Raw genomic sequence first — 27,797 nt, forward strand, 5'->3', positions numbered from 1 at the left:
AGGGTTAGCTAGTGGTTAGACCAGTGGCAACCCATGCTTGCGCTATTAAGTGTTTAAGTGCACAGAAATACAAGCAATAGTCAGTGGAAGAGTATAACTTAGAATTTATGGGCTCCTGGCTCTCTGCAGTGTATCCTCTCCCAAGCCAAAGCGTCTTTAGAAAGTGAATCTTTCACTTTCCTTCTTCCTCTTTCATTGCCTGGCTTGGCCATTCTGCAGAATAAGGAAGCTGAGTCACCCAAAACATACCATTCCAGGACAATTGACTTCTGCATAGAAGATATAGCTTGTTTTTTTTTTATTTTTTAACAAGAAGTAATGGTCTCAAGTTGCAGTGGAGGAGGTTTAGGTTGGATATTAGGAAAAAAACTTTTTCACTAGGAGTGTGGTGAAGCACTGGAATGGGTAACATAAGGAGGTGGTAGAATCTCCTTCCTTAGAGGTTTTTAAGGTTGGGCTTGACAGAGCCCTGGCTGGAACGATTTAGTTGGGGATTGGTCCTGCTCTGAGCAGGGGATTGGACTAGATGATCTCCTGAGGTCCCTTCCAACCCTGATATTCTATTATGAGGTTTAAACAATGGTTTAGAATAATAAACTTGACTTCTATAGAAAGAATTATATAAATTGAGCGAGTTGGCTGCGAGAGGTGTTCTGGACTAATTGTTACAGTAGTTATAATTTAGCAGCACCACAAATGGTTGCACCAGTCTTTCCATTTGGTAAAAACAATTTTCAGTTTAATACAGTTGTAACTTTATTTTGGTGTAGCATATGATGTTGAAGTCCTACCTGGAGTACTATTTTTAAATTGGATTGGCCATTTTGGATCAAAAAAAATCCAGAGGGTTTTTGGTGAATTCAGAAATCTCTCTATTTTAAAAAGAACATTTGCAGGCCATGGGCTAGTTCCTCAACCAGCATAAAACAGCAAAGCTCCACTGAAGTCAGAGAGCTACCATTGTTAGTTAATAACAGTAGGGGGGCTTCCCTGAGAATGGATACATGAGACCCATTTCCCCCCATTTTATACAATGTAAAAAACAGTCCAGATAAAATGCAATCTAATAGTCCAAAATGTATTTGTCAAACACTCAAACTTTTGCAGGAACTGTCCTGAATCTTCATTTGGATGGAAAACTTCCATCTGTTCCAATTTCTCCCCCCAGCATACTACGTCAACTTTTCACTGCAGAACATCCCCAAAGTCCCAAGAATATCATACAAAGGAGACGGAGTCCATCAAGCCAGGCTGCCCTCTTTTTGGAGTCTTAGTGCTGCAAATTTCACATGCTTCCCAGGAGGTTTGCAAAGGCTTCCTTTAAAATCAGGAACTGTTCCACAGGGATTCTGTTGGCAAATAAATGTTTAGGCAACAAACGAAACTCATGCTGCAGTGTTGTCTGGTGCATCATAGCTGGTATAAGAGTCACTGGTATCCCTCTTTTCCAAGACAGCTGGTGTAGATGGACCACTTTTTTCCCCTCCACTCCCATCCCCGCACTGTTTGAATATTGGACTAGTATAGAAAATTGTCTAAATTCTAATTTTGCCAGGCTTACAGCCATGGGTTGGTCTTCTGGGAGTTCCAAAAATGATCTAAACGGACCGAGGAAGCAAATGGCATAACTAGAATTGGATTTGCTAGTCTGTCTTCTGTTAGTTTGTATCACAGCCTTAAAGTCATTTAAACTTGGGGAGTAAGGAGGAAGTGGGTGAGGTTGATCATGTCAATAGATACTGTACAGCTCAGGAATCATTTTCTTGTGTTGTGCAAATGTCCAAATCTGTAACACAAGGTTTTACAGCCTATGATGTAAAGGAAATAGGCTGTAATTAATAACTAGAGGATTTGAACATAAATGATTTATGTTCTATGTTCCTGTAAATGAAAGAATTCTATCTGTTTACCTTTTCACTCTTATTAATGACTCAGTGTTTTACCTTTCCAGATTCTCTCTTCCTGCTTTTACACTACTTATTTAGCCAGGTAATCCTTTTGCTCAGCCTGTGCTGATTGAGATGCTTTTGGAAAGAATCCAGACAGCATTTTCTGCTTTGCTCCAGATGTTTGCAATAATGTACTACTGAAGTGAATACCAGTGGTAAAAGGATACTTTTTCACAGGAAATAGTTTGCATCTGACACCAACCAATGGCTCCTTGGGGGGTGAGGGGGAGAGGAGGTACAAATTTGTTGGCTGACAGTTAACCAGTAAACAAACACAAGCTTTGTAACAAAAGCTTAAATATACCATCTGTAATGACTTATTAAAAGATCAGTGATTGAATTTTATATATTAAACTGAACAGTGATACAAAATGACTAAATATTAATCTGATTCATTTTTTTTTTCAGGATTCATCTAGAAAAGATTGCTCTGCCAAACGCTTTTGCAACCACTACCTCCCATTCAATCCCCACCCTCCTTTTTTTCTTTTTCTTTTTTTTTTTTTTTTTAAGAAGGCCAGCTTAAACATTTGTTTTATAGCTTTTTCCTGGTAGCTTCTTAGCATATGCCCAACACAGCAATGATCCAATACACTGCGTCTTGTACCTCTTCTCCCCCCTAGGTCTTTAAAAATATTTTTGCATGATGCTTACAATAGAAAAGATATTATCTTTTCTGAACATAAACCTTCCCCCTCCCCCTCCAATAACCATATGTCATCTCCCTTCCACTGCCCTGCCTCATTTATTTTCTGAAGTTATCAGAAGATAATATTGCATTGTTTGGCTGTAAAGATCATGTTTTACTTCCACCCTCTCTCCACTGAAGGAGAATGGACAAAATGTATGGGGCCAAATTTTTGAAGTTTAAATTTGTCAGTGGAAACATAATTTGTGCATGCAAAGCATGAATGTGAATGCACATTGAGCAGTTTTGCCCTCAGACCAAGTAATAAGATGGCTATCTCACTTGCATGGCCACAGCCTATTGTTTGTGAAATCAAAGGATTGTTTACAAAACAATGCATGTAAAGTTAGAAGCAGCTTATTAAAATTTGTGTGATAAAATGAATATGCTCCCTTGTGTTACCAGTACTAATTAATTACTTGTATTTTACTTCTAGTGTTTTAGGAGCAGAGATGCTAAATTATGGAGCTGACTTGAATCCTAACAGCTCCACAGCTAATAGTGTGTTGCATTCTACACTTGGAAAAGTTGTAAATCCCATAATTAAACAAGAAAATGCACACAAACAAGTCCCCCAGTGCCTAAGAAAACACAAAACATTTGTGTTTTCTTAGGCACTTAACTGGGACTTAATTGGCATAAAATACTATGGCCTCTTGGGCCACAATTTCAAGCATCACAAACTTGACATTTCATACAGGGCGTGGCCTACAGAAAAGCATATGACAGAGAACTACCGGGTGTAATCCCAAATACAAAATGTTTGGCTCGTTTGCTATAACAGTTTTGGTTTTAGTATGGAAACCAGTTGAGAACTACATCTTCAAGGAAGACTTAAGCTTGCTGATGCTGCATTTCTGACTAGCTAGTCTTCCAGCTCTGCCTCCCTTTTCTTAGCTACCCCTATGCCAACATCTCCAGCCTCCCTGTGATTAGAAAAGCCGTGGCAGCAAGCATCCCAGTCCAGCAGAACTAATAAGGTGCACTGGATTAGACTATTTTTGTGATAATGGACATGTGACACTCTACTGGTGAGCCTCAAGAAGTGGGGCATGGAAGTGAGATGCAGGGAGGGCAGGAATGGAATAATGGGGACTTAATAGGATGGGAAGGCCTGAAGGGGAACTTCATAAAGGGAGATGTAGGAATCATGGGGACAGAAAGCAAGACCACAGGGGAGAGGTAAGAATTCCTGGGACTGGAATCTGAGTTGTAGGTGGGGGAAAGACATTTCATTTTATTGGTCCATTAAAAAATGGAGAAATCCTTCACTCACAAGCTTGTTAACTTAGTAGCAGTGTTGAAAGGAAATTCACTTAAGCATACGTGGCCTAAATCTAGGGAATTGCTGACTAAAATAACATTAACTTTCACACTAAGCTTAAGTCACATGCCTTGCCAAACATCATTAAACCCAAATTACACCTCCCCGCTGCAGTGTAACCATACCTTCAGGCTCCAGAACAAACTCATTTTAGTTCTTATGCAGAATCGCACTCACAATGTCATCCTTCCAGCCTTAAGGGAAAAAAAATTGAGAAAGAGGGCTTTTTTTGTGTGTCTGAATAATCCAATATATCCTTTACCAGCATGCAAATGTCCATGGGACACACATCTTAAAATCTGAGGTCAGAGTTTGGGTTGTGCATTTAAGTGGAACTGGATGTGAGCAGTGTGACCGGTTATAAATTAGAATTGAAAGGGTATTTGTTCGGAGCTGAAGAGTCTGAATGTGTTTGGGTAGTAAAATAAGTGAACTGATGTGGAGTGCCTTAAGTGATGATTAACTTTACTGACAGGTAAGGTTGCCTTAACTGATAATTTTCACACATATAGGAAATGAAATGCACTTGAGCAATCTTAGCCCAAACTTATTCAATTTCTTGTGTGTATTCACAAAGCCAGGAATTACATAGCCCTGATTGTTTTCTTTTAAATGGGTAACTTTAATCTTTTATTATTTGCTAGCTTTGTTGTAATGAGTTGAAATCAAATTGGTAAATTTAAGAGTAACTATATTCTTTTTATTTTTTTCCCAATGTGTGATTGAGTCCTCTAACAACATGCAGCCACCTCTGGTCTGAACTTAAACAGCCATTGTAACTTTATCAGCAATGCTACATATCAATGTAGGAATAAGAATTGAGAGAGAATAACATATCCAGTTAACAATATGAGAAATTCAGTAACCAGAACACAAATTATCCATATTGGAAAGATATTAGGACAGATACCACTATACTTTTGGGGAGCGGAGGAGAACATAAGATGTAAAAATGGATTTTGATGTTATCCTAGAAGACTTTACTTTCAGCAGCACAGTGGCTTTCTAGTAGACTTTCTCCAATTATTCATGACAGATATTCATTATGATGTAATCTTTTTTGTCAGTTCATAAATCATTTGTGAATTGTTCCTGTTTTTTGTAACTATTCTAATTAGCATGTGCTAAACAGGTTTGCATATGAACTATAAGCCATACAGTTTCCCTTTGACTATAAAAAGTACATGACTGGTTATTATGGAATGCATGTATCCTACATGGTACTGTATGAGCTCCTTGATGCTGTTCTCTTTAAATAGGCAAATGACTAATTGATGAATAACTTGTACTGCACTTTCAATGTGAATTGTCCATGTGATTTGTGCAAAAAATGTATAGCGTGATCCATGAACATTTTCACAAATACCCATGACTGCCTGAATGTTCTCAAACCATGGATATGACCTCACAAACAACTGCAAATTGGACTTGCTGCTTGTATTTATTAATCATTCTTAGTATTATTCAATTGCCTTTATCACTTAGCACAATGCTGAAACAGTGGATCAGCTCAAACTCCAAAGGAAAAGTGCCATCTAACTGAGTTATCAAAACAAACTCTTGCAACCTCTTGGTTTTTCTTTAGTGCCCCATCCAATTACTGATCATACCTAACCCTGCTTAACTTGTGTGCTTTAATGGGATCACAGCTGGCAGTGGTATAGCTGAGTGCCATATTCCTTCATTGAGTATTCATTTAACTGTTTTCTGGTATGAAGCACAAAGTGGTGCCAGGACAAAAATCTATGTGCTGAATCTTGAACTTCTTAAGATGTTTTTGCTCAGAGAACTTCGCCAGGTAAATGGAAATTTAAAGTTTTTAAGACAAATAAACTTGGTCCAGGAGGAACCTTCTCCCCTCCACTTTAAGAAATTCATTAAGAAACTTACAAAAGAACCAGTTTGCACAAAATCCTGTGTGGAATTTGAGGTGGAGCTGCATAACCCTCAGCGTGCATGAGGAGAGATTGCTCTCTGTGGCCTAACAGCTCTGCTCCATGGCCACTGCAACATAGTCCCGTCCCCAAGCAGTACTGCTATTGTAACTGGCCTTTTTGTGAACTGTGCAAAGAGTTGAGGATATTGTCGGGGTGGCTTCTTGTGCATCCCTGGTTCTAGGTAACTTCTCAAGTGCCTATCACAATTGTGCAAACCTGCGTGGGTAAAAAGGTGACAAACCAAAGAGGAATAAGAAATGAGCTTCTTCCTCAGAAGATGATGGATGAATTCCACTCTACATTATGGTTTACAGGTAGGCTTTGAATTTTTTTTTTAAATCAGTAAATGTCAATTTTTCACCCTACGCACACAAACCAACAAAAATCCATTGATAACAAACTTATAGGTAGGCAAAGTAAGAAAAATGCTGCTTGAGAATTTATTAGTTTGAATTAAGGCTATTTACTTTGTGTATCTGTACATGTGATGTTGACAATTTGTGTTAATGATTATAAAGCTTTAACTCTTTGAATCTCAATGTCTGTTGTCAATAAATAATCAGTGGGACCCCCCCATTGATCCCTTTATTGCAACTGTGACAAATTGATTAAAAATGCTTAACTCATAATTTTGAACACCTGTGAAAACAAATTGATAACTGAAATAAACATCTATATTATCCATCACTTATATATAATTTAATCTACCAAGCCTATTTACAGGTAAAAGTGGGGTACTATTAGAAAAGGATTTCAAAGAGATGATGAAAGAGTGTAAGGGATTAAACTGTAACAAACTTTAGGACTAGAGGACGTTCATCTAGACCAGGGGTGGGCAAACTACGGCCCCCAGGACCTTCCTGCCCGGCCCCTGAGCTTCTGGCCAGGGAGTCTTGCCCCTGGCCCCTCCCCTGCAGCCATGCCCACCTCCCAGGCTTTCAAATAAGCTGTCCTGCCGCTATGAGCGACCTTGTAAGGGGAGGGTGGGGAGGAGATCCCGGGGGGCAGTTGGATGGGTGGAGGTTCGGGGGGGGGCAGTCAGGAGACAAGGAGCAGGGTGGGGGTTGGATGGGGAGTGGGGTCCTGAGGAGGCAGTTAGGAACAGGGGTCCTGGAAGGGGGTGGTCAGGGGACAAGGAGTGGGGGAGGGATGGATGGGTTGTGGGTCCCAGGGGGCCTGTCAGGGAGTGGGGGTGTGGATAGGGGACAGGGAGGGTTGGATGGGTCGGGAGTTCTGAGGGGGGCAATCAGGGGCCGGATAGGGGGCAGGGGCCAAGCTGTTTGGGGAAGCACAGCCTTCCCTACCCGGCCCTCCATACTGTTTTGCAAACCCGATGTGGCCCTCTGGAAAATTTGCCCACCCCGATCTAGACATTTAGAAGGAATTAAAAACAGACAAACAAAACAAAACCCTAAGCATCAGAGCTACTAACAAAAATATTTAATTGATCCTTTTAAAAGAGCCATGTCCTGGAAGAGACACACATCTTTGAACAGGTGCTAAGACTGATCCCCAAAATTATAGAACATGGACCCTTAGTCCCTTTACCAGGAAAACAGAGAAAACCATTACAGGAAAACTATAAACTGCTGGATGAATACAATATAATAGGGACAAGCTAGTCCAACTCCTTGGAGGACAATTCATATGTCTCTACCTTAAAATACTTTGAAAAAGTTCAATAAAATTGTAGAGACAGAATCACTGGCTATGGTTATCTCTTCAAAAGTCTTTGTACAAATTATCTGAGGGCTAACTTTCATAGGGTGAAGTCCTGTCATGATCTAAAACTAGTTGGCAGAGGTAAAGTAGGAATAACATTTTGTCTTTTCAGAGTAGAAATGTTTAATAAGCAGCTCCCGAAGAAATCATTATGACTGAATATATTTACAACTCCAAAGAGGGGTCTGAAGTGAAAAAAATTGCTAATGGTACAAAATTAATTATTTGTGTGTGTAAAACAAGGACCAGCTGTAAGAAACTGAAATTACAAGGAAACTACCTAGTGCTATTTCATAACTTAGTAATGTCAGGTAAGTGACAAGGAATTTATGCCCTCCTTTGACACATCTGGAATTAGCCACGGTGGGAGAAAAGATAAGTAAACAGATAAACCACCAATCTATTCCTATATAGTAATTTTGCAGTGACTTTTTTTTTACTCTAAGTGGGGCCATACAAAATCTACATGAATAGGTTTTGATAAATTTTGCTACCCCTTCTCTTCAGAGAATGTATACAAATAGAGCAGTACTTCTCAAATGGGTTAATCACTGGAAACCAGGAAGCCGTTTTTTCCCATGACATTTGTTTAGTGTGGCTCTTAACTCAAAATCTGAGATTCGAGGTGTAATCCTTAAGGGTGAATAGTCCCTCAACTCGTATGGTATCTTTTGCTGTTTGCTGACTGGATAAGCACAATAATCAAGTTTCCACCGTGAATAGCTCCAGAAAATGAATCTTAAAATTGTTTTCCTAGAGTCTGAGCGTGTGTGTGTGTGCTTAAACCAGATTGCCTTAATACTTAGGGAAAGTGAATGCAATGCGTGTGAACAAGGCCACCTTGAAATTATTTAAAGATTCTAATGAATACTTGTGGAAAACATATTTTAATAGTATTTGCCCAACACTAATAAGTCCTTTAAATCAAGTCCTGTGATTTATTCTACGGACAAAACTCCCTGAATAAGGACAGCTAGCTCTCCTTTAGTGGTAGCGGAATTTGCAATTCAGCCTGTGTCTATTCCTCATTCTAGCCCCACACCCACTCTAGACACAGAACTGTTCACCACCCACTTGTCTGCATCGGGTGAAATCTGAAATGTTATGCACACACAAGAGCTCTGAGCGATGTCGCTTTCTCTTTTCTTTCCTGCTGCTAAGATAAAACACAGCAAACTGCGAGAAAATCCCTTCAGAAACGGAAGCACTTAAGATTTCTAAACCAGGTGTAACCCTCCAGGCCGATCTTCGACGCAGGGCTTGGCGGTTTGCCTCTGAAGTTGAAGATAGAAATTCGTAATACAATTTGCAGTGCCTGGACATGACGTCTTCTTGCAATAAGTGGAAAAACCACTAGAGGTGAATATCTGATAATCTCTCGCCCTCAGTCCCAGCAAATTAAATGCTGAAGTCAAACAGCAACGTGTGGAGAAAGCCCTGCCCTTAATTGTACCTATTTCATTGAAGCAATCGGGGGCTATTTTCGTTCGTGTACCCTCTTTCCCCGGTACCTGGCGAAATGCATAGGTTTTCTTTCTCGAGTTAAAAAGGTTTATTGTTCCTCATGTGCTCACTGAATAAAGACCGAGGTCCCTCCTGCCAATTTGGTGGCGTTTGCAAATCTCCAGCCTCCTTGCTGCCTTTAGGAGAGAAAAGAAAGCCAGATGGCATCGTTACAGGTGCTGTAGGTCTCTCCCTTGTAAAATGAGATCGGGCTGCAGAGCCGGAAGCCAGAACAAGAAATCTACAGGGCAGGAGAACGGGGGCTTCATGCCCACAATTAGCAGAACCAGACCTGATCGTCCTACGTCGGGCGGGGGGAGTTTTGCTAGGCTCTGGCGGTACGTGTAAGTGCTTCGCTTTTCCAGGATGTTTTTTCCTGGGTCTGGGAGTTAGCGAAAACTGACCCTGTACTAACGCAGAGAAGCTCCCGCTGGGTAGCGTGAAAAAGACGAAATCACCACTGCCGGTCGCCTGCAATCGTGATCCCACCATTCCAACGGGCAGGCTGCGCTCCCAGCAGAGACTGTGCGCTGCAAAGGAAGCGCCTCCGCGAGAGGAGTTGTAACCACCACCACCACCACCACCTCCTCGCCTGTCTCTTACGCACTCGCACCTTCTCCCCCACTGCACTTATAAAGGGGAATCAGCTGGCCCTGGCTAATGGGCAGGAACCGGGCAGATCCCTTTCTCCGGGCGAGTTTGCCCAGAGGAGAAGAAAAAGGGAAAGTTCGTGTAAAAAAAAAAAAACCTACCCCCACCCCCAAGTCTGGACCGAGCAGACTGGAGCAGTCCTGAAGTGCATGCTCGGGGATGGCGGGTTTAGGCTAAACCCGTGGCGGGAGGTCGGAGGAGAGCCAGGCAGGCTGCCGGGCTGGGCACAGCGGGGATCGCACGCACGGCTTCCCCCCACCCTGGCTTTCCCCTTCAGTGAGCGACATGCCCTGTGCGTGCGCCTGTGCCTACGGGAGGGAGGGAGAGAGGGAGCCAGGCGCAGGCGCACCGCCCGCCCGTCTGCAGCCCGGGCGCTCTCAGTGCAGATCCCGGGGAGTTGATGGCAGGAGCGCGGTGCAGCCCCCCGGCGGAGAGCGGTGCGCGGCGGAGCCCTGAGCCCAAAATGTGCGGGGAGGAAGACAGCGGCTGCAGCAGCTCCGGGAGCCCGAGGGACGGGGCCGGGCACCCGCTGGTTACCCAGCTCTCCTGACCTGCATACCCCCTCCCCACACATCGCTCCCCCAAAGAATGTCAGCCAAGTCCAAGGGGACCCCCGCCTCCTCCTCGCCACCCGAGGGGCCGCCCGCAGCCTCCAAAGCCAAGGTGAAGGAACAGATCAAGATCATCGTGGAGGATCTGGAATTAGTCCTGGGGGACCTGAAAGACGTGGCCAAGGAACTCAAGGAGGTGAGCGGCGGCTGGGGTGTGCGCTGCACCGGAGAGGCGTGGGGCCAGCCCCCCCTTTCCGATAGGGAGGACGGACTTGCCGACTCTTTCGGAGCCGGAGGGCGCCCCGCGAGCAGCGCACGGGGCTGGGCACAGGCTGGTTACACTTTTGTCTTTGCCAAGGGGAAATCAACTAGTGTCTCGTCCCTGCGCGCGAGGGTGCCGCAAGCCGGGCAGCCCCTGGTGGAGGTGGCTGGCTCGGTGTGTCCCAGGCCGTGGATCCCCGGGCTCTCCAGAGTGCGGTGGAGACGGGAAGGCGCGGAAAAGGCGCGGTTGTTTTTGTGAATGATGAATTCAAGGGAAATCTCTGTCTGGAGTGGGGTTCGCCACCCAGCAGGGGCTGAGAGCGGGGCTCTTAGGCACTTGCGTCCAGGGTCTCCATCACACCCCCTGCCGCGCTCACCGGTTTTCTCTATGTTTCTGGGGAGGGCGGATTATGACTCTCCAGCGCTTTAAAGCAAAGGGGTCTGTAGGTATTTCCAGCCCCCCCCCCGGCCGCCTCCATCCCTGGGGATTCAGATTTACCTTTAGCTATTCTGCGAGGGAGAGGCTTGTGTCCGTCTCTGAGCTGACGTGCCACTTACGCCCTGGCTCCCGGCGTGGTGGTGGTTGTGCGTGGCTGTGGCGGATGCTGCGTTCAGGAGATGGGGAGGACTGTTGAACTTATTACAGCTCCTGCCTTGGGGAAGTGGCCTTTGCTGCGCCGGGGTAGTGGGCATCTCCGTGGGGGAAAAAGGTTCCCTCTAGCTCCAACGTTAATGTTGCAATCGTAACCCGGTATTCGTCCCGGAGCTGCCTGACTCTCATTACTCCGGCTGCTGGAAGATGGGGACAGGGAACGGGGGGCTCCCTCAGTTATAAATCTGCTGGAGGCTTTCCCAGTTATTGGGGAAAGGGAAAGGACAAGTCTCTAGCGATCCTGCTAACATTTATAAAGGTCATTGTAGCAAAGTCTGCATTTTCCTTCTCAGACTTGTATCACAATCACGAGATGTACATTAGTCAAAATATCTGTTGTTTTTTAGATATCTGGGAATCCATTGTAATGTTTCTCTGGTCAGGGACAAGTGTCAGCTCCTGTAGGTTAATCTGCAGACAGAATGTAATGACCGCAAAGATGTTCTTAAGTATCAAAATACTGTAGCTAAAATAACGTAACTTGGCTGTCCTTTTTGGAGCTTGCCCCACATCTTGATTTTGCTACACAACTGGTCGGCAGATGGTTGGATTGGATTATGCATTGAAATTCAAGTCCAAAGTTTGTGTGCATTGCCTGTAATCCTTTATTTGACATTTGTATTAGGCTGTGTTTTTTTTGCTCTCAAACATTAGTTTTCTATTTTAACAATATTTTCCAACAAGTTTAGTCAACAGTCTTCAGAGGCAGTTTTTGATTCAGTGGTGTGTTAACATTTAGATTATATAAATATATGTCCTCTAATAACAGATGCAATCACTATATGAGCATGATTGTAATAATCACAATCCAAGATTTTTCACTCTTTCTAGATGTCTGTAATTCTCCATTGATGTGCTACCTGTTCTCTGTTTTGTATTCTTTGTAGATGTTTTAAAAACAGAAAAATGGTTCTTGTTCTTACTTGAATAGCAGTTTTTCCAACATTTAAAAATGTTGCTAGAATAAATTGGCTTCTGTTGCTGCACTAGTACATGTTGTTCAGAACCTACCTTGTGTTCTGCCCCACGAACGTAAATCATTCTGTACATATAATCAGACTCCTGGCTTTCCTCTAGTAAGCAAACAAGATCTCTGTAGTTGGAGGTCAAGTGTCATCATTTACTATGGCATGTTTCATCTAAGCAGATATGTCTGTTCTGGCTGACTGCATCTTTGAGAGAGAGAACTGGGTTTACCTGTGCCTTATGGGAGGGGGAATGGCTTGTTTGGAACTTCTTTTCCCAGTTAGAAGTGAAACCAAAAGTCTAAAATTCCAGTACTTTTTGGCTGTAACTTGAAAGCTGTGGGCGTGAAAAGGAAGCACTGTTAAAGAGTGGATAGTTTGAGAATATACAAACACCTCTTCTTATAACAATGTTTCTTAATCAGTGCTCCAAAGCTATGCTAAAACCTGTGAATAATAATTCAAGTAACTTTTTTGTAAAGAGCCATCATTATACCACAGTGTACCGACAGATAAGTGTTGCATATGAAATTATCTATAATATCATCTTAAAACATTGGCTTCATAAAAGTTAAATACATCTTGCACTGTAGCTATTTTGAGAAAAGTCTGTGGAAGTTTGCTATGTGACTGCCACATTTATAGTATAGGCTAAATCCACCCAAGAATTCTCAACATATCCTGTAATGTACTTTATTTGAACAGGGAGTAAATTAAGAATCTGGCTTTGCAGCGTCTCTATGTAGGTTGTGTATAGATATTGCTGTGCATTTGGAAGGACTTTGAAGCATCGTGCATTAAATAAAACTCCAGGCAGTTTATTATTGTATATTAAATTATGGACTATCAGACATAAAATGCTGGTTTTATAGGCAGTGAAATGTTGACTGTGAATTAGTAAACAGTTTTCACAATTTCAAAGCATGATAAATATTAAAACCAAGTACATTTTATTGTGGAACCTGGCAGGGCTATAAACTGTAAGACAAATCTTTTCTTTTTCTATTTGCATTCTAAATCAAATTCACAATGTTCTTTTGGAAATGTTTTGGCTAGCCTCCATTTTTACTGCATGTGTGCCACAGACAGACTCTTTTATATAGTGCTTTTCTTGTGGTGTTAATGTTCCTCTTCATACTGTGCCTCACTCCTGAAAAAGAGATTCATCCTGTTGGAGAATTTGCCTTCTACTCTACTCTATTTTTGCTTTTATTTTTATTTTTAAGAAAAATTGCACACCATATTGCGATAGGTCAGATCTCTTTTGTACTTTTATGGAAATCTGCAGCTGCTAAATTGACAAACGCAGCTTTTGTTTCTGGCTCAAACATTTGTTTAGGATTGGGATCTTTTATGATATAATTTTTTAAATGGTAGCTGTTAGTTGCATGCATAATTAATGCATTGTTGAGTTGAAAGATTCAGTGCTTCAGAAGTGAACGCTCTCAAAATAATGGGTATGGAGAGTGGATGTGATTACTCCTGTATCCTAGAGTTACATTTGGTTGTGCAGTATTCCACTTAAATTAACTTCTCCCATCTGTTCTTTGCCCTACATGTTTCCTACTGGTCACTTCAGTAGCTATGGCCTTGAAGGTCAGAGAAAGAGGAGGACTCCTGTCGCATTCCAAGGTAGCAACAAGTACAATGATAATAATGTCCAATAGTACCGCTTTCTAAATAGCTCTGCATTTACAGAATAATGGTCCTGTATTTAATCAGAACCAAATAGTCTGCAGTTGATCTTTCTCTCTCTCTCTCTCTCTCTCTCTCTTTTTAGAAAAGGTTGATTTTAAACATAAAAGTAGGGCCAAAATTATCTGATGTGACCTGTTAGCCTTCTGTATCCTCTACAGATCCTACCATATGACATCTTGAGAGCCCAACTGCTTGAGACAGCTTTACATGTTTATCTGGGTAAGGAACACATTTGAGAGAGATACTCCAGTGAATTAAGAAACAGGCAAAACCTTGCTTAACTTAATTTATTTCAGTGAAATTCAGACACACAAGTCTTGAAGATATTAAAATTCCTTTCAAAACAGAAGACAAAATTACATCATCTGTTGTAATGGAGTTATTGTGGCTCTGAAGTTAAACTTTATATAATTTACCATGATTTATTGGTAGATTTAGGCTAAGGCAGCCGCAAAAGACTTAGGAGAGTGAAGGAGTGACTGGGAGACTTGTTAGGATGGAATAGTATGAGAGACAGTTCTGAATTGCAGCTGATGTACGTCTAGTCCTTCCACGGATGCAATTGACTTACTATAAACAGCCATCCTTGTGTTGTTGCTAGAAGAAAAAACTATTATGGGTATGTGTTAATTGCAGCATGTCTTGTACTGGAAGAACATGCTGTTTAAACTGAGCTGTATGGTTTCTGTTTATTTAATTTTTTTTGGCCCCTTCAGAATATTCACCAACCACCACAAGAGTATGCCCTAATGTAGTCCATTTCAAAAGTTGCCCATCCAGAGTACTAGATGTCAGTCGTTTTTTAAAGATTTTTAACACTGGTTCTTATTCTGCTGATGGAATTTGTCTATTTTCTTGTGAAGCACTTAGATGTTAAGGTGATGGTACTATAAGAATCCATAAGACAATATGTGCTAACTAAGTTTTTAAACAAGAGGACAGAAATTATCAGGGATTATTTCCTTTCTGTTTGGTACTTGTGGACATAGAATGCATACTGTAGCCCAAATGCTGCATTCTCTGTGAGTTCAGTGGGGAAGGGAGGATTTGTCTTGTATCTGTAATATAGTGTCATTGTTATTTTAAAGGCTCCCCCCTCCTGTGTTGATTGCATTAGGGAAATCTCAAATATTGAATCATTTGGTAAATACTTTTATAGAGATGGAAAAACTCATCAACCAGAACAGATTCCTGAAAGTAATTTGAAAAACATTTGCAGAGCTTTTAATTGGCGAATGGATGTGCTTCAACCTTTTATCAAAAGAAAGCAGCTGTTGTAGCCATTGTCAGTGTTCAGTGCAATCCAAAATGGAGGTGTGTGTCTCGCATGAGAAACATAAACCCTAGTGGCCACTGTTTGAACATGGTGGTTCCTTAGATTGGAATTTAGAATATTGTTCAGGTGACTGACTCTCATCAGAAATTATGGTTGTAGGACTGAATCAACCCCTGCCTCCTAAATTCCCTGGAAATCTTGGAAAATCCTAATTCATGCATCAAAAGAAATCCTGTCTTCCCCAGTTCCACCTCCCCCATTCTGAGCCCTCCCAAAGAGCTCTGTGTTTTGGGTAACTAAAGAATGAATAAATAATTCTTTCCACCCCTTTCCACAATGTTCAATTTTAATGAAGTTATCAGATAGGAAACTCAGGAGTGAACTGAGCAACAGGTAATGTGTTCCAGGCGATGGTAAAGTTAATAGATAAATGGCCCGATTCATTACTGAGGTGGCTGCTCTTCTCCTACAATAAGGTCAGTGTGCAGTTCTTGTGGGTGAAATAAGCATGTTTATATGGAATATTCCGTATTCACCATTTTTAGGATAGACGTGCACAGACATATCATAGCTCCACTCCCAAGAGTCTGTTTCTTAGCTCATGACTATTGTGCACAGCTGGTACTCTAGCTAAGGGAAGATACAGTCCTTCAGGTCAGATCCTGAAATAACAAGCAATGTGCAGCAGCAGACTATTTACAGAGACTCCCCCTCTAGGAGATGGAAGAATGATTGTTGTCTCTCTAATCCTATCGTTCATTCACATCCCTGATGTGTAGGCAGCGACGCCCTCACTGTGTTATGGAATGACATTCCAGCATACAGAGGTCATAGTCGAGGCATGATCAGATGCAACTGCTACAATGGGATTTGGAGAGAAGGGTTCCTTAATCCCCAGCCCTCCCCCCCCTGTTAATATATCGTTGGTAGACATGTTCTGAATGGTAGAGTAGCCCATATATCCAGGTCTGATGGATGGAGTGGAAGACTGACGTGCAGCACTGTGTGTTCCTTAGATAGACTGAAGCCTTCATGTGTGTTGCACTGGTGTGGCTAGGAATAGTGTTTTGTGTAGGCATGAAGGCCCAGATGTCTTGTGACTGGTTGCTTACACATCTGGATTATATGCTCCAAGAGTTGCCATTTTTGCCAGGAGTACACTTCTCCCTCTGATTTCCCCATCCCATTTCCTTGATGAGCTATGCAGCTGCAATCTTTGCCTTCACTTTTGTAATGAGTGCAGAACATGATTCACTATGTATTCGAAGCACTGCATAGCCTCTTCACTTGTGATCTGTTCAGTGGTAACAAAAAGGGCCATAAATAGTTAACTGAATCATAGCTTTGTTACTCCTTTCATAGCTTAGAGTATATAAAGTATTTATAAATTTAAAATATTACAAAAGTACAAACGTATTAAAGTAAAATTCTTACAGATGTTCAGTAAATAGCTACAAAGCTCATATGTGGCCCTGAACCTCTGATGCTTAGTTTAGGATTATCAGGGACACATTAAATGCTGATGTGATGCTGGAGGAAATTGCTTTGTATCTAACTGGAATCAAGTTGCCATAAGTTAGCAACTCCTTTCATTTTTGTACAATATACAGTTAATAGAAAACCAGTACATGCATACGGCACTATTTATTAACATCATGTGGCTTGACAGAAGGAAGTATGCTGTCAAATTTATGCTAGCTATTTTGTTTTCAGCTACATTCATTCTGTTTGTGAAATACTAAGTTACTTGAAAGTACAATATATTGTAAAACCATGAACTAAATGGAGCATATATAAATTTGATTTTCAAATAAAAATAGTACCACAGTTAGAATAAGTATTAAAATGTATGCTTATATGAACTTCAGGCAATCTAGATGCTTTTGACAGTGATCAGAAAACAAACAATAGTATAGCAAAAGCATGAATCTGTTCTTGGAAGTTTTGCCATTGACTTCAGTGGGAAAAGATTGGGTTCTTATCTCAGATAAATTTTTAAGATTTCAGAAAGTTATGGCTGTTTAGTATGTATGTGTGTATGTGAATATTTATAGATGCATAGATTATAAGGTGAGAAGAGACCATTATGATCGTCTGATCTCTTATGTAACACAGGCCATAGGGCTTCAGTGAACTAATTCCTATATGAACTAGAGCCTATCTTTAAAAAAAATAAAATAAAAATCTTGTTTTAAAAATTTCCAGTGATGGAGAATCCCCCACGAAACCTTGGTAAGTTGATTCAGTGGCTAGTTATCCTCACTCTTAAAAAAAATATAGTCTTAATTTGTCTAGGTTCAGCTTCCAGTGGTTGTGGATCTTGTCATACCTTTGTCTGCTAGACAGAAGAGCCCTCTGTTATCAAATTTCTGTTCCCCTATGGATGTACTTTTAGACTGTGAACAAGTCAGTCCTTAACCTTCTTTTTCATGAGCTAAAGAAATTGAGCTCCTGGTGTCTATCAGTGTAAGGCGTATTTTCCAATACTTTAATCATTCTTCAGTTTATCAACATCATTCTTGAATTGTGGAGATCCGAACTGGACATAATATTCCAATAGTATATACACCAGTGCCAAATACCGAGATAATATAACCTCCCTCCTCCCACTCAAGGTCTCCTTGTTTATACATTCAAAGTTTGTATTAACCCTTTTGGCCACAGCATTGCACTGGGACCTCATGCTTAGTTGATTATCTACTATGACCTTGAAGTCCTTTTCAGAGTCACTGCTTTCCAGGACAGAATCCCCCATTCTGTAAGTATGGCCTACTTTGGTCTTAGATGCATACATTTACACTTAGCCAAGTTAAAATGCATATGGTTTGCTTGCACCCAGGTTACCAAGCAATCCAGATCACTCTGAATCAATAACCTGTCCCTCTTCATTATTTACAATTTATAATAATTTGACTTGTGTGTGTATGCAGAAAGCTAATAAGTAAAAATGGTGAAGTGTAAACACTTTTTTTTAGTTATGAATATTGTCTAATCTAGGCATTATACCTACTCTTCACAATGGTATGTGAATTGTGGTATAGTTCAAAAGTAAAGTAACATGCACCTTGTTGAAGCTTCCTGTTTTCACACATGCATAGAGATTATTAAAAATGATGATCATCGTTATTGTGTGGGAAAGCTGAGTTGAAGATCTGGGTTTTGTATATTGTCCTGGCTCATGAGTATTGTTAACTCTTGTAGAACAGTGTTCCAGAAGCTGTGGACTAGCCACAGAGATGTCTCTCTCTCCTGCTCTCATTAGTCCCACTTTTGATAGATCCAGTGGAAAACAGCTAATGTGGTTGGGCTTTATTTTCAGGGAGAAAGAGTCCCTGAGATAGCCCAGGCCCCATTTGTTGAAGGTGGTGTAGATTAAGACCGAGACTTAAATTTTGGCATAGTATTTGATGGATTGCTAGTGTACAAAGCACCAGTATGATGTGCTTGTGACACTCTGTTTTGGTTAGTCAATGGGCTGCCATAGCATGCACCAACTGGAGCATTTTCAGTGCCTGTGGTATCATTTCCTACTTCGGTGCATTGTAATTATTGAGACTGGAGTTGCATGAATGATTGGGGCCAAGTCCTCATCTGACAAGATGGAGCATAATTTCCTGGCCTAGCATAGTTGGAAGGTATATTTTACAGATACCACTTGAGTAGCCATAGCCATATGTAGCTATTACAGTTTAAATTGTCCTATAAATATGTATTTCTTTACAAATATAACATTCATCTCATAGAACCCTGTAATCTAATTTTCTCATTATACTGACATTCATGGGAGCCTTTTCCTATTTCACCTTTTTTATAATGTTTGGAACTGTCAATTCCTGCAATGAAAAAGGTTATTAAATTAAATGGTTTTTATTCTAGAAGTTTGCAGATTTATTGGAAATAACTCCGACTTGCAAATATTGGGTGAAGTTGTGGTTCGCTGTGCAAAGCCTGATTTATGATGATGCCCTTAGTACAGGGGGAAAAATAGAAGTGGTATAGGGAGGAAGCAGTCTTTTCATGGCAATCCTGAGGAAAGGTGCACATTGCCTGTATAGCTAAACCATTGCTACATTAGCTCATAGGCTCTGTGGTGAAAGGCTGCAGCCTATGCTCCCTTTCCACATGCTTGTGACCAGTCTCTTGTTTGGTTATACGTCATTGAGTCTCTAGCTATCCATGCATGCCATTCACAATGTCCTCTCCTATCATGCTCTCATTGTGAGAGCAACTGAAGAGTTTGTTTTAAGCATGAAGGGGGCTGAAGAACGTCTGCTCAGTCCCTTCCCACAGCCCCCAAAACAGTAGCAATTCTGCTGCATTTTATGTCCATTGCAGAGGGGGCTTGAGTCCATTGGTGTTTTGTTTTTGGTTTAATATTCTTGAACTTAAATAAACTGGAATAGTTAGCAGCAATCTCCTCCAGACAGAAGGAGGATATGTCAGTCCTCTCTTCTCCATAGATAATGGAATGTTCATATGTGTTTAAAGGTTAACACACTCATCCATTGTTTCTTGCAACATGTGCCACAGTGCATAATGGAGTTTGACAGCGCTGAAGGTTGAATCATTTCCAGAACTCATTGCAGATTAAGTTTGCTCAGTAATCAGAAGAATCCTTGTATTTTTAAAACATTGTTTTTACTGAAGCCTTTCTTGGGAACTTCTGCGTTATGTCAATCTTGAATCACATTTGGTTTTTCTTTCTTCTCCCTGATGCGGTATACTCAGAAAGGAATTATGCCCTTTTCCCTGATGCATATTGAAAGCTAAGGGGCAGATTAAGTTACCCTTAATTCATGCTGAGTTGTACTTTATATGGCAAGTTATCCTTTGAAGTTAGTGGAATAAGGTACTACTCAGTGGGTGTAAAAGGTATCTGAAACTGTCCCAGTACTTATTATTGAGAACCAGCAATCCCAAGTTTGTGGGTCATGAACTGAATTATAGAAGGTTTGACCAAATGCATAGAATATTATAATTATATTTTCTAAATTATGATAGTTCAGTAGATTATAAAATTTTAGCTGTCATTGCCAATACCATTGCACTAAAATAGAAAATTCATGTAATGTTCCTCCAAAGGGAATTAAAGTAAAAAATAAATATGAAAACATTAGCAAATGAACAACGTGGGACTGATTCTCATTACACTATCTCTATCCAAGTGCAACTCCACTATCTTCATTTATGTAAAGGGATGGAGAATCAGGTGTAGCATCTTTTCTAACTCCAATATTAAGCAAAAGAAAAATGATTGACTCTTTTTTGCATACTGTAATTTTTGAAGTGCTTGCTTCCATTGTATGCTTTCTTTCATATCTTTTGTTGAAACTTAAGATGAGAACTAAATGGCTTTTAAAAATTAGTTCCCATGACTGTTTAGAGAACATTAAATAAGCACACAGAGTATTTCTAATGAGAAAGTGATACGCTAGCTAAAATAAATTGAAGATAAAATTGGCACAAGTACTTTTGTTATTAGATCAAATCTATTACATATTCAACAATAATGGTATATTATGAACATTAGCATTCCCAATAAACGTTTATCTTACCAAAACAAGCTTCAAAATTTTGGCATTAAAATCACAATAATAAACTGTTCCTAATTTCATACCCAATAGTACATAGTGGATTTGAAAGTGAGATTTCCAGTCCTTAATACAGTACATAACACAGGCTTCTCTTTAGCACAAATATGTGCTTTCCCCCTCCAAATTAAATTGTCATGACAAACACAATGAGATGCAAATACTCAAATGAACTTTGTGAACTATCCTGATTAGTTTTGTCCTTGACACTCCAATCTCTGCAGAACTTCCATGAACACAGAGAGATAAAAGCCTTAACTTTGAGTTACTCAGTTTTTGTTGATTCGTATTAACGCTCCCAATCCTGAAAACAGCTTTTCTTTTCTCTCTGCATTCTTTCCTCTCCATTTCCCCCTCTCCCCAAGTTCACTCCAGTATTCCTGTTTAATCTGGACTACAGTTCTAATGGTTTTCAAGGCTTTTCTTTTTTGTCAGTTCATAATTTGATACATACATATTTTAAAGCATTAGTTTCTATGCTCGTAAAATCTGAATAAAAAATTCAATGCACAGATGGTATTTGTGGTGAGGTATTTCTGTGAAGTTAACCTTAGTTATGTGATGTCTCTTTCTCTTTCCCAATTTAGTAGTAACAGACTGGCATGGTGGCAGAGCATGGAGTTGTGTGTGTGATCATTACAAGATGAAAGCTTTTCCTCCTAGAGCTCATAAGAGGTTAAAGTAATATTATTTTCCAGGCTTTCCAATTCAGCATCCAAAAATATTATTTAAAATCCACTCCATTCTTCATCTAAAGACTGTGATGCTGCTGCCTTTAAGAAATGGTGGTTGTTAGCTTCCAACTAAATGCTTTTCTTTTCTGTGGGCACTGTTGGTGGTGATCATACAATCTGCAAGAAATGTGTGTTATAAATGTGGTAGATGAACTCTCCTGGTACTGCTGTATGTGTGAGCTGAGGCAGGATGCTAGGCATAGAACTCACTGCCAAAATTTAGATTTCTGTGTTCATGGACACTCTAAGATACCTCACAGTTCAGAATAAGTAAGTGCACCTGTATCCCCCTCCTTGGTCCCTTGAGGGCACCCAAGTAAGAGTTTCCAGCTGGCACCTCTCTTGGGTGAAGACCCGCATCCCATTTCCTCCTTACTGGAGGTTTTAAGGCTGCACAGCTCCCTATATACACGGTGATATTCCCAGCAAGCCAGACTGCCTAAACAGGTCTATGCCTGTGCTTTGCTTTCTCTCCGAAGGCTTTCACCTGTGTATTGTCTGCAGTTATAAGTCTGCAGTTACACAGCTTTTTGTAAGCAAGCACATTTATTCTTATAATAGCCTTACAGAGAAACACATTAAAACAATAAAAGAACCTAAACACAAGCTAAATAGTTTACTAGAGGTCACTCCCATCTCCAACCTAGCATTCTGGTAGGTTTCAAAGTCCTTCAAAACCCACAGCTGGGTTTCCCCAGGGTTATAAGTTCATTCCATCTTAGATCCAGAACCAGAGAGAAGGCTGGGCAGATCAGTTGTTTCTGTGGCTCAGGCCATTGATCTTGGCCTTCTGTAACAGGTAATCAGCAGAGAATAAACCTCTCCGTGTGCAGGCACCTTTGGGCTTTGAAGAGACAGCTTGGGCACGTGGTACAATTGATGCATCTGCAGTTCACGTGATTTCAAGTGTGGCAGCTTGAACTGGCAGCATGGATTAGATTTCCCTCAGTGGAGGTAAAAATTAATGGGAATGGGTGATGGCCCCCCTTACCCTGCCCCTTCCTGAAATGTTAGGAGTTGGGGTAAGGTCCCTTTCTTGAGAATTTGACACCAACCCAACTTAACCAGAAAACTTTGCAGAAAACTTTGCAGATACTCATACAAGGCCTGGTGGTTTCCTTATGTAGTGGCTCTGAATAGGCATGTGGCCTTGCTATCAGGCCAGTGCATTGCTGCAGGTCTGATTTTATGTAGTAATGTCAGATGGGTAAATTACACAACAGGAAGTGATAATGTAAGATACTGTGAATCATAGAATCAGAGTCTTGCAATGGAGAAGGCTTCCTAGGTATTGATAAAATTCATTTGGAATACCATATGAAGTGTTGATTGCTGCCACCTGGTCATAGGCGAGATTTTATTGTGTTGGGAGGAAGATTTTTATAGGACACCAAAACCAAACCAATACAACTTACATGTTCAGTTCTCGTGAAATGGAAGTTAGTGATGACCAGAGGCAGATTGCTGCACCAGAATGAAAAAACTGGTCTGTGTTAGCCTAATCTACTCTTTACATATTTTATTGCTGAAAAGCATTTTTTTGTTTGAAACCTATTTAAAGAGGTTTTTTTACTTTAAAAATGAGAGCAGAGAACTAGGTGTAAAGAATGAAGTCATGCAAATATTGTTAAAAGTATTGAATATATCATAGCAAAGGTGATCCAGGAACTGAGTTTGAGAGAGATTTGTCTCTGAGACTGAGTTGAGGGATATGATAAAATGAGATCAAACAAAAAAAAAGGGCAAAAATGTTGGCTAAGATGATCTTTGCTTATTTGTAAATTGCATGGGCTAGATCTTTAGCTGGTATAAAATGACATAATGATGTTACAACTGTGTCAGTTTAAAGCAGTGGAGGAGCTAGCCCTGGGTTCTTAAACAAAACTAGCCATTTTGGTCACTTCGTTCACATGAAATTGGTTGCTCATAGTAAATCCATGGCCTGCCTAGATCTTCACACTAAAAATTGACCATCAGTGCCTAGGTTTGAATCTATTAGCCACTGCAAACAGTCTAATACAGTTACCCTTTCTGTATATTAGGCTCTTACAGACAATGCTCAGTGTACAGAAATACCATACAGTTCTGGTATTCTGCCTTTGCTATACCATCCTTTATAACACTAACATTATGGGGCATCTAAGAAAGGTGGTCTGGCAGTGATGGAAGATCCAAATAAAAGTAAGAAACCCAACTGCATTTGGATATAGGGTGGCTATTCATGGCATTTCATGTCAAGCAACTCTTTCTCCTAATTCTCTTGTCTCTAGTGAATAAGTGAATCATATTTGAATACCTATTACAGAATTACAAGTATTGCAGGTAGCATTTGTTGACAATGAAAAACCTGTCTGTAGCATACAGAACGAAGGCTATGAATTATTATCATTTATTTATTTCTGTGATGACTTGCCTAGCATCTTGAATAACAAATGCACTACTAGTGTCCTAAGGTTATTAAAAGGGAGTTTTGTCCCCCTTCCCTCCACCAACTACTTCTAGCAACATACCTGATATACAAAGATTTTTTCTCCATGACTTAATAGTCTGTCACAGAGCTGCATCTAGGTTAAGAATATAAATTATTTCTGAGATCCAACATTTAACAGACATCAGTCAACGAGGGATATAAAACAAAATGCTAAAGCCAAAACTGATTAGAAAACCCCACACTATCATTTCTAAGCAAGTTTCTTTTATGACATCTTCAGGAAAAATGAAGACAGCCTTGACTGATCTTTTATATTTTAAAGATCACATACAGTTAATAACATGTTTATTATGAAGAGGAAGTGGGATCAATGCTTTGGCAGATGAATTACTCAGTCCAGAACCTACCACTGGCTTCTCAAATAGTTACTGTGAATTATAAATATGAAATGCTGTTCTTCTATGCATGGTTTCTTATTAAAAAGTAACTAAGTTGTCTGTTACATAAATGGTAATATACTACAATTAAATCTTAATCAACTGGCAATGACTACTACATTATGTGGTAATTAAATGTCCATTTTGGATAGTTTACTTAAATTGTTACCTTGTTTCTTGTACAGTAATTGTAGTCTTGCAACACCACAGTGACATTTTTCTTTAAAGAACTTTGTTTTAGATCAGAAAAGTGAGCCATGATCATCAGAAGGCAAAAGAGTATGTATATTATTGCCCTTTCTTTTGAAACTGAGCAGTAGCAGATGTCCGGGCCTTGCAGGTCAGCTTCCCATTGGAGGAGAAATCAGTCCTCTGGAGTCTGTGTATATTCTTGGTATTAGCTGATTTATTTACCCCTGTATACCAGAGCATGAGCAAAGGTGGTCGCAAACAACATGCAGGGCAATCCCTTCTTTCAGGAATCTCAGCCCAGCTTCACTGCTCAGTTTCTTGGAAACAGCTCTGAGCTTTGTATGTGTGTTTCGAGAGGTTGGCAGAGAATACTTGACCGTGAAGGATAAGGGTGCGTGGGGGTGAGATTTTCTTTGCTTTGGATTGGAATAAAGCCCCACCCCCACCCCCTTGGTTGCAAGCCACTAACCGAGAAACACTGGCCAAGTGACAACACTCTGGTTAAAAATCCAAGTAGTGCTTCTCAGAAAGGGCCCTCCCTTCACTTTTTATATGGCCCTCTGCTTGGTAGGAAGCTTAGTAAATTTTTCTACCTCCGGGAAATGTTATATTAATGAACACAATTAAAAATGAGAGTGATGGTAGCTGAAGATTCTCACAAAAGATCATTTAAACTGCAGTCTGAGTGTGAAGGAATAACATTACGCATTTGTCTCTGCATGCTCAATAGACTACTATGTAAATTAAGTAAAATAATGTTTTTGAGGAGTTCTGGGTTTTCTACTATAGCACTGCCATCCTTGTCAAAGAAATTCTGACCTGAGCATTGGCTACGTGCATCAGACCATACTGAGTAACTCTTTGCAAGAGTAGAGGTTTTTTTTCTAATTTTATTTTCATTGTATTTCACAGGCAAATGCAATCTATTATTGGCAAGGCTGGTAGCACCACTTATTAAAATTGCCTCACACTTCCCATTTTAAGAGTCTGTGTTCAGTTGTTTATAACTTTGCCAAGCTTTAACTGTCTAGGCTGAAATTTGCCATGCTGTTTCTTTTGGCCAAATTGTAAGTTTCCCTTGGAAAAATTGTGGTTTGCACGTGCTCAGTAGAAACTTTTTAGATTTTAGTAGCTAAACTCTCCAAAGATTCCTTCTGCATTGAGCATGCTCCAACCCAGAGCTGAGCAGGAATCTCCCTGCACTTGTGGCTCTGGGTTGCTGCAGGCTCTGCTGGGTCTGGGTCCAGGTACTGGAGCTGAGAGCAGGGAGGCTTTCTGTCCTGTGCTGTTGATGAGACCAAGGCCCAGGCAGCATGGAGGAGGAACCTCCCTGATTTTAATGCAGAGGGGACAAAAACTGAACCTGCAGTAAGCTGGGGGTGGGTGCAGGAGCTGGGACTGGAGATTGGCAGGAGGGAAAAGGGATACTGGGACTGGCCGGGTAAAGGAACTGGGACTGGGAGGTGTAGGCGAGAGATTAGGCAGTCTGGGCAAAGAGACTGAGAGCCACGATGGAGACTGGGACCTAGTAGGTAAGGGTGTGACTGACATTGTATGAGGCACTGTGGGAAACTGGGACTAGCTGTGCAAGGAAACCAGGACTGGGAGCAAGTAGGGTGGGGAGAAGGAGGTGAGGGGGAGACAGATTTGTTGAGGAACTGGGGCAAAACTGGGACAAGCTGGCTAAAGAGATTGGGACAAGGATCTGTGTGTGTGTGTGTGTGTGGTGTGAGACTGAGATTTGACAAGAAGCCTGGGGAACAAGACTGAAATTGAGAGCTAGTGGGAATGGGGAAAGCATGCATAGGGGTGGCAACAGAAGGCCAGGTTTGGGGGGCAGACAAAAATTGGATGAGGAGTTGGGAGTCAGAGTTGGGACTGGCTGGGCAGGTAGAACAGGGATGAGAAGCTTGGGTGGGGAGAACTGAGGAAGGGCTGGACAAGGGGACTGGGATGAGAACCTGAGGAGTGGAGACTGGGGCTTGAAAGGTGAGGAGAGTGGGACTAGGATGAGAAGCTAGGGGTGGTGTGGGGACAGGAAAGAAGGAGTTAGGTTTGCAGGGAATGGGCAGGAGCGTATGTGCCCACTAGAGCATACTCCTCTCCAGAGCCTTGAATGGAACCCAAGATCCTGAGTCTCATAATTCCTTTGTTTTCAGCAAATACCTATGTAATAAACTGGGAAAATGCCCCGTTCCTTGAAATTCCGTATAGTGGTAGATTATCATCCTTTGGTATCAGTTACAAGTGGTGGAGGTCTGTGGTCCATCTAAAGGTTTGCACCCTGCTGATGACCCATGTACGTGTCACTATGATGGAATTTGGTTTGTTTCAGTTTCTTTTTTAAAAGCTTAGGAAATGATACAAAAAGTACATTAAAATAATATTGAGATTGCAAAGTCTTATACTCAAAAGTTAAGAAATGCCAGAATGAAAGCTGACTGTGTAACCTTAATTTGACTCACTTGTGTATATGTGCTATGATACAGTCTTTACATGATCTCACACAATTTTTTCTACAGGACTCCTGCCCCACTGAATGCACAGAATGGACCTACTCTGGGGATGAGTCAAGGCTGTGTATAGTGAAGCAGACTGTTGTCACTAGGGCCCCTGTTTCATTTGTTGCAGAAGTTGGAAGGTGTATAGTGCTGGGAACAAGGGATTGCAGGAAGAGAAAAGATGATGGTGTGGTTAAGGCAATTACATGCTACCCTGGGGAACTGGATTCTATCTCTCCCTCTGCGACAGAGTTCATATGTAATGCTGGACAAGTCATTTAAATCAGAGTTTTTACAGGTATTCACTATTTGTGTGTTCCTCATTTTCTCTGTTCCCAACTTGAGGCCCTGGGTTCTGGTTTGCAGAAGTGCTGAGCATTCACAGCTGCAGCTGAAGTCCATGGGAACTGTTCTTTGAATATATTAAGTCCTGTAGAAGGATAAGTTTTCTGAAAAATCAGGGCCAAGGTATCTCATGTTGGACACTCAATATTAGTTGATACTTTTGGCCTTAATCTTTCTGTCCCTCAATTCCCTGCTGTAAAATTGGGGATAATATCCTCTCACTTCGCAGGAGTGTTGTGAAAATACACTCAGTAATATTTGTGAAGCACTCAGATACTGTAGTGAAAAGTGCTATTGGAAAGCCCATGAGGAAATTAATCGTTCTTTTTTTTAAAGCAGGGTTTGAATACATGCAGTAAATAAGGCCTGCAGCCACATATTGAACAATG

The 27,797-nt window shown here is 40.9% G+C and overlaps 1 protein-coding gene across 1 annotated transcript in view; it reads left to right on the forward strand.

Annotated features, from left to right (window-relative positions):
* Nucleotides 1-10,362: 10,362 nt before the first annotated feature.
* The window catches only part of PRR16 (proline rich 16), a 152,549-nt gene continuing 135,114 nt past the window's right edge, over nucleotides 10,363-27,797 (forward strand). Inside the window, exon 1 of the mRNA XM_077816354.1 lies at nucleotides 10,363-10,521. Within this exon, the coding sequence (XP_077672480.1) occupies nucleotides 10,363-10,521 (159 nt within the window). The remainder of the gene's footprint in view (nucleotides 10,522-27,797) is intronic.

Source organism: Eretmochelys imbricata, chromosome 5 (genome assembly GCF_965152235.1).
Source record: "Eretmochelys imbricata isolate rEreImb1 chromosome 5, rEreImb1.hap1, whole genome shotgun sequence".
NCBI classification, from domain to species: Eukaryota; Metazoa; Chordata; order Testudines; family Cheloniidae; genus Eretmochelys; species Eretmochelys imbricata.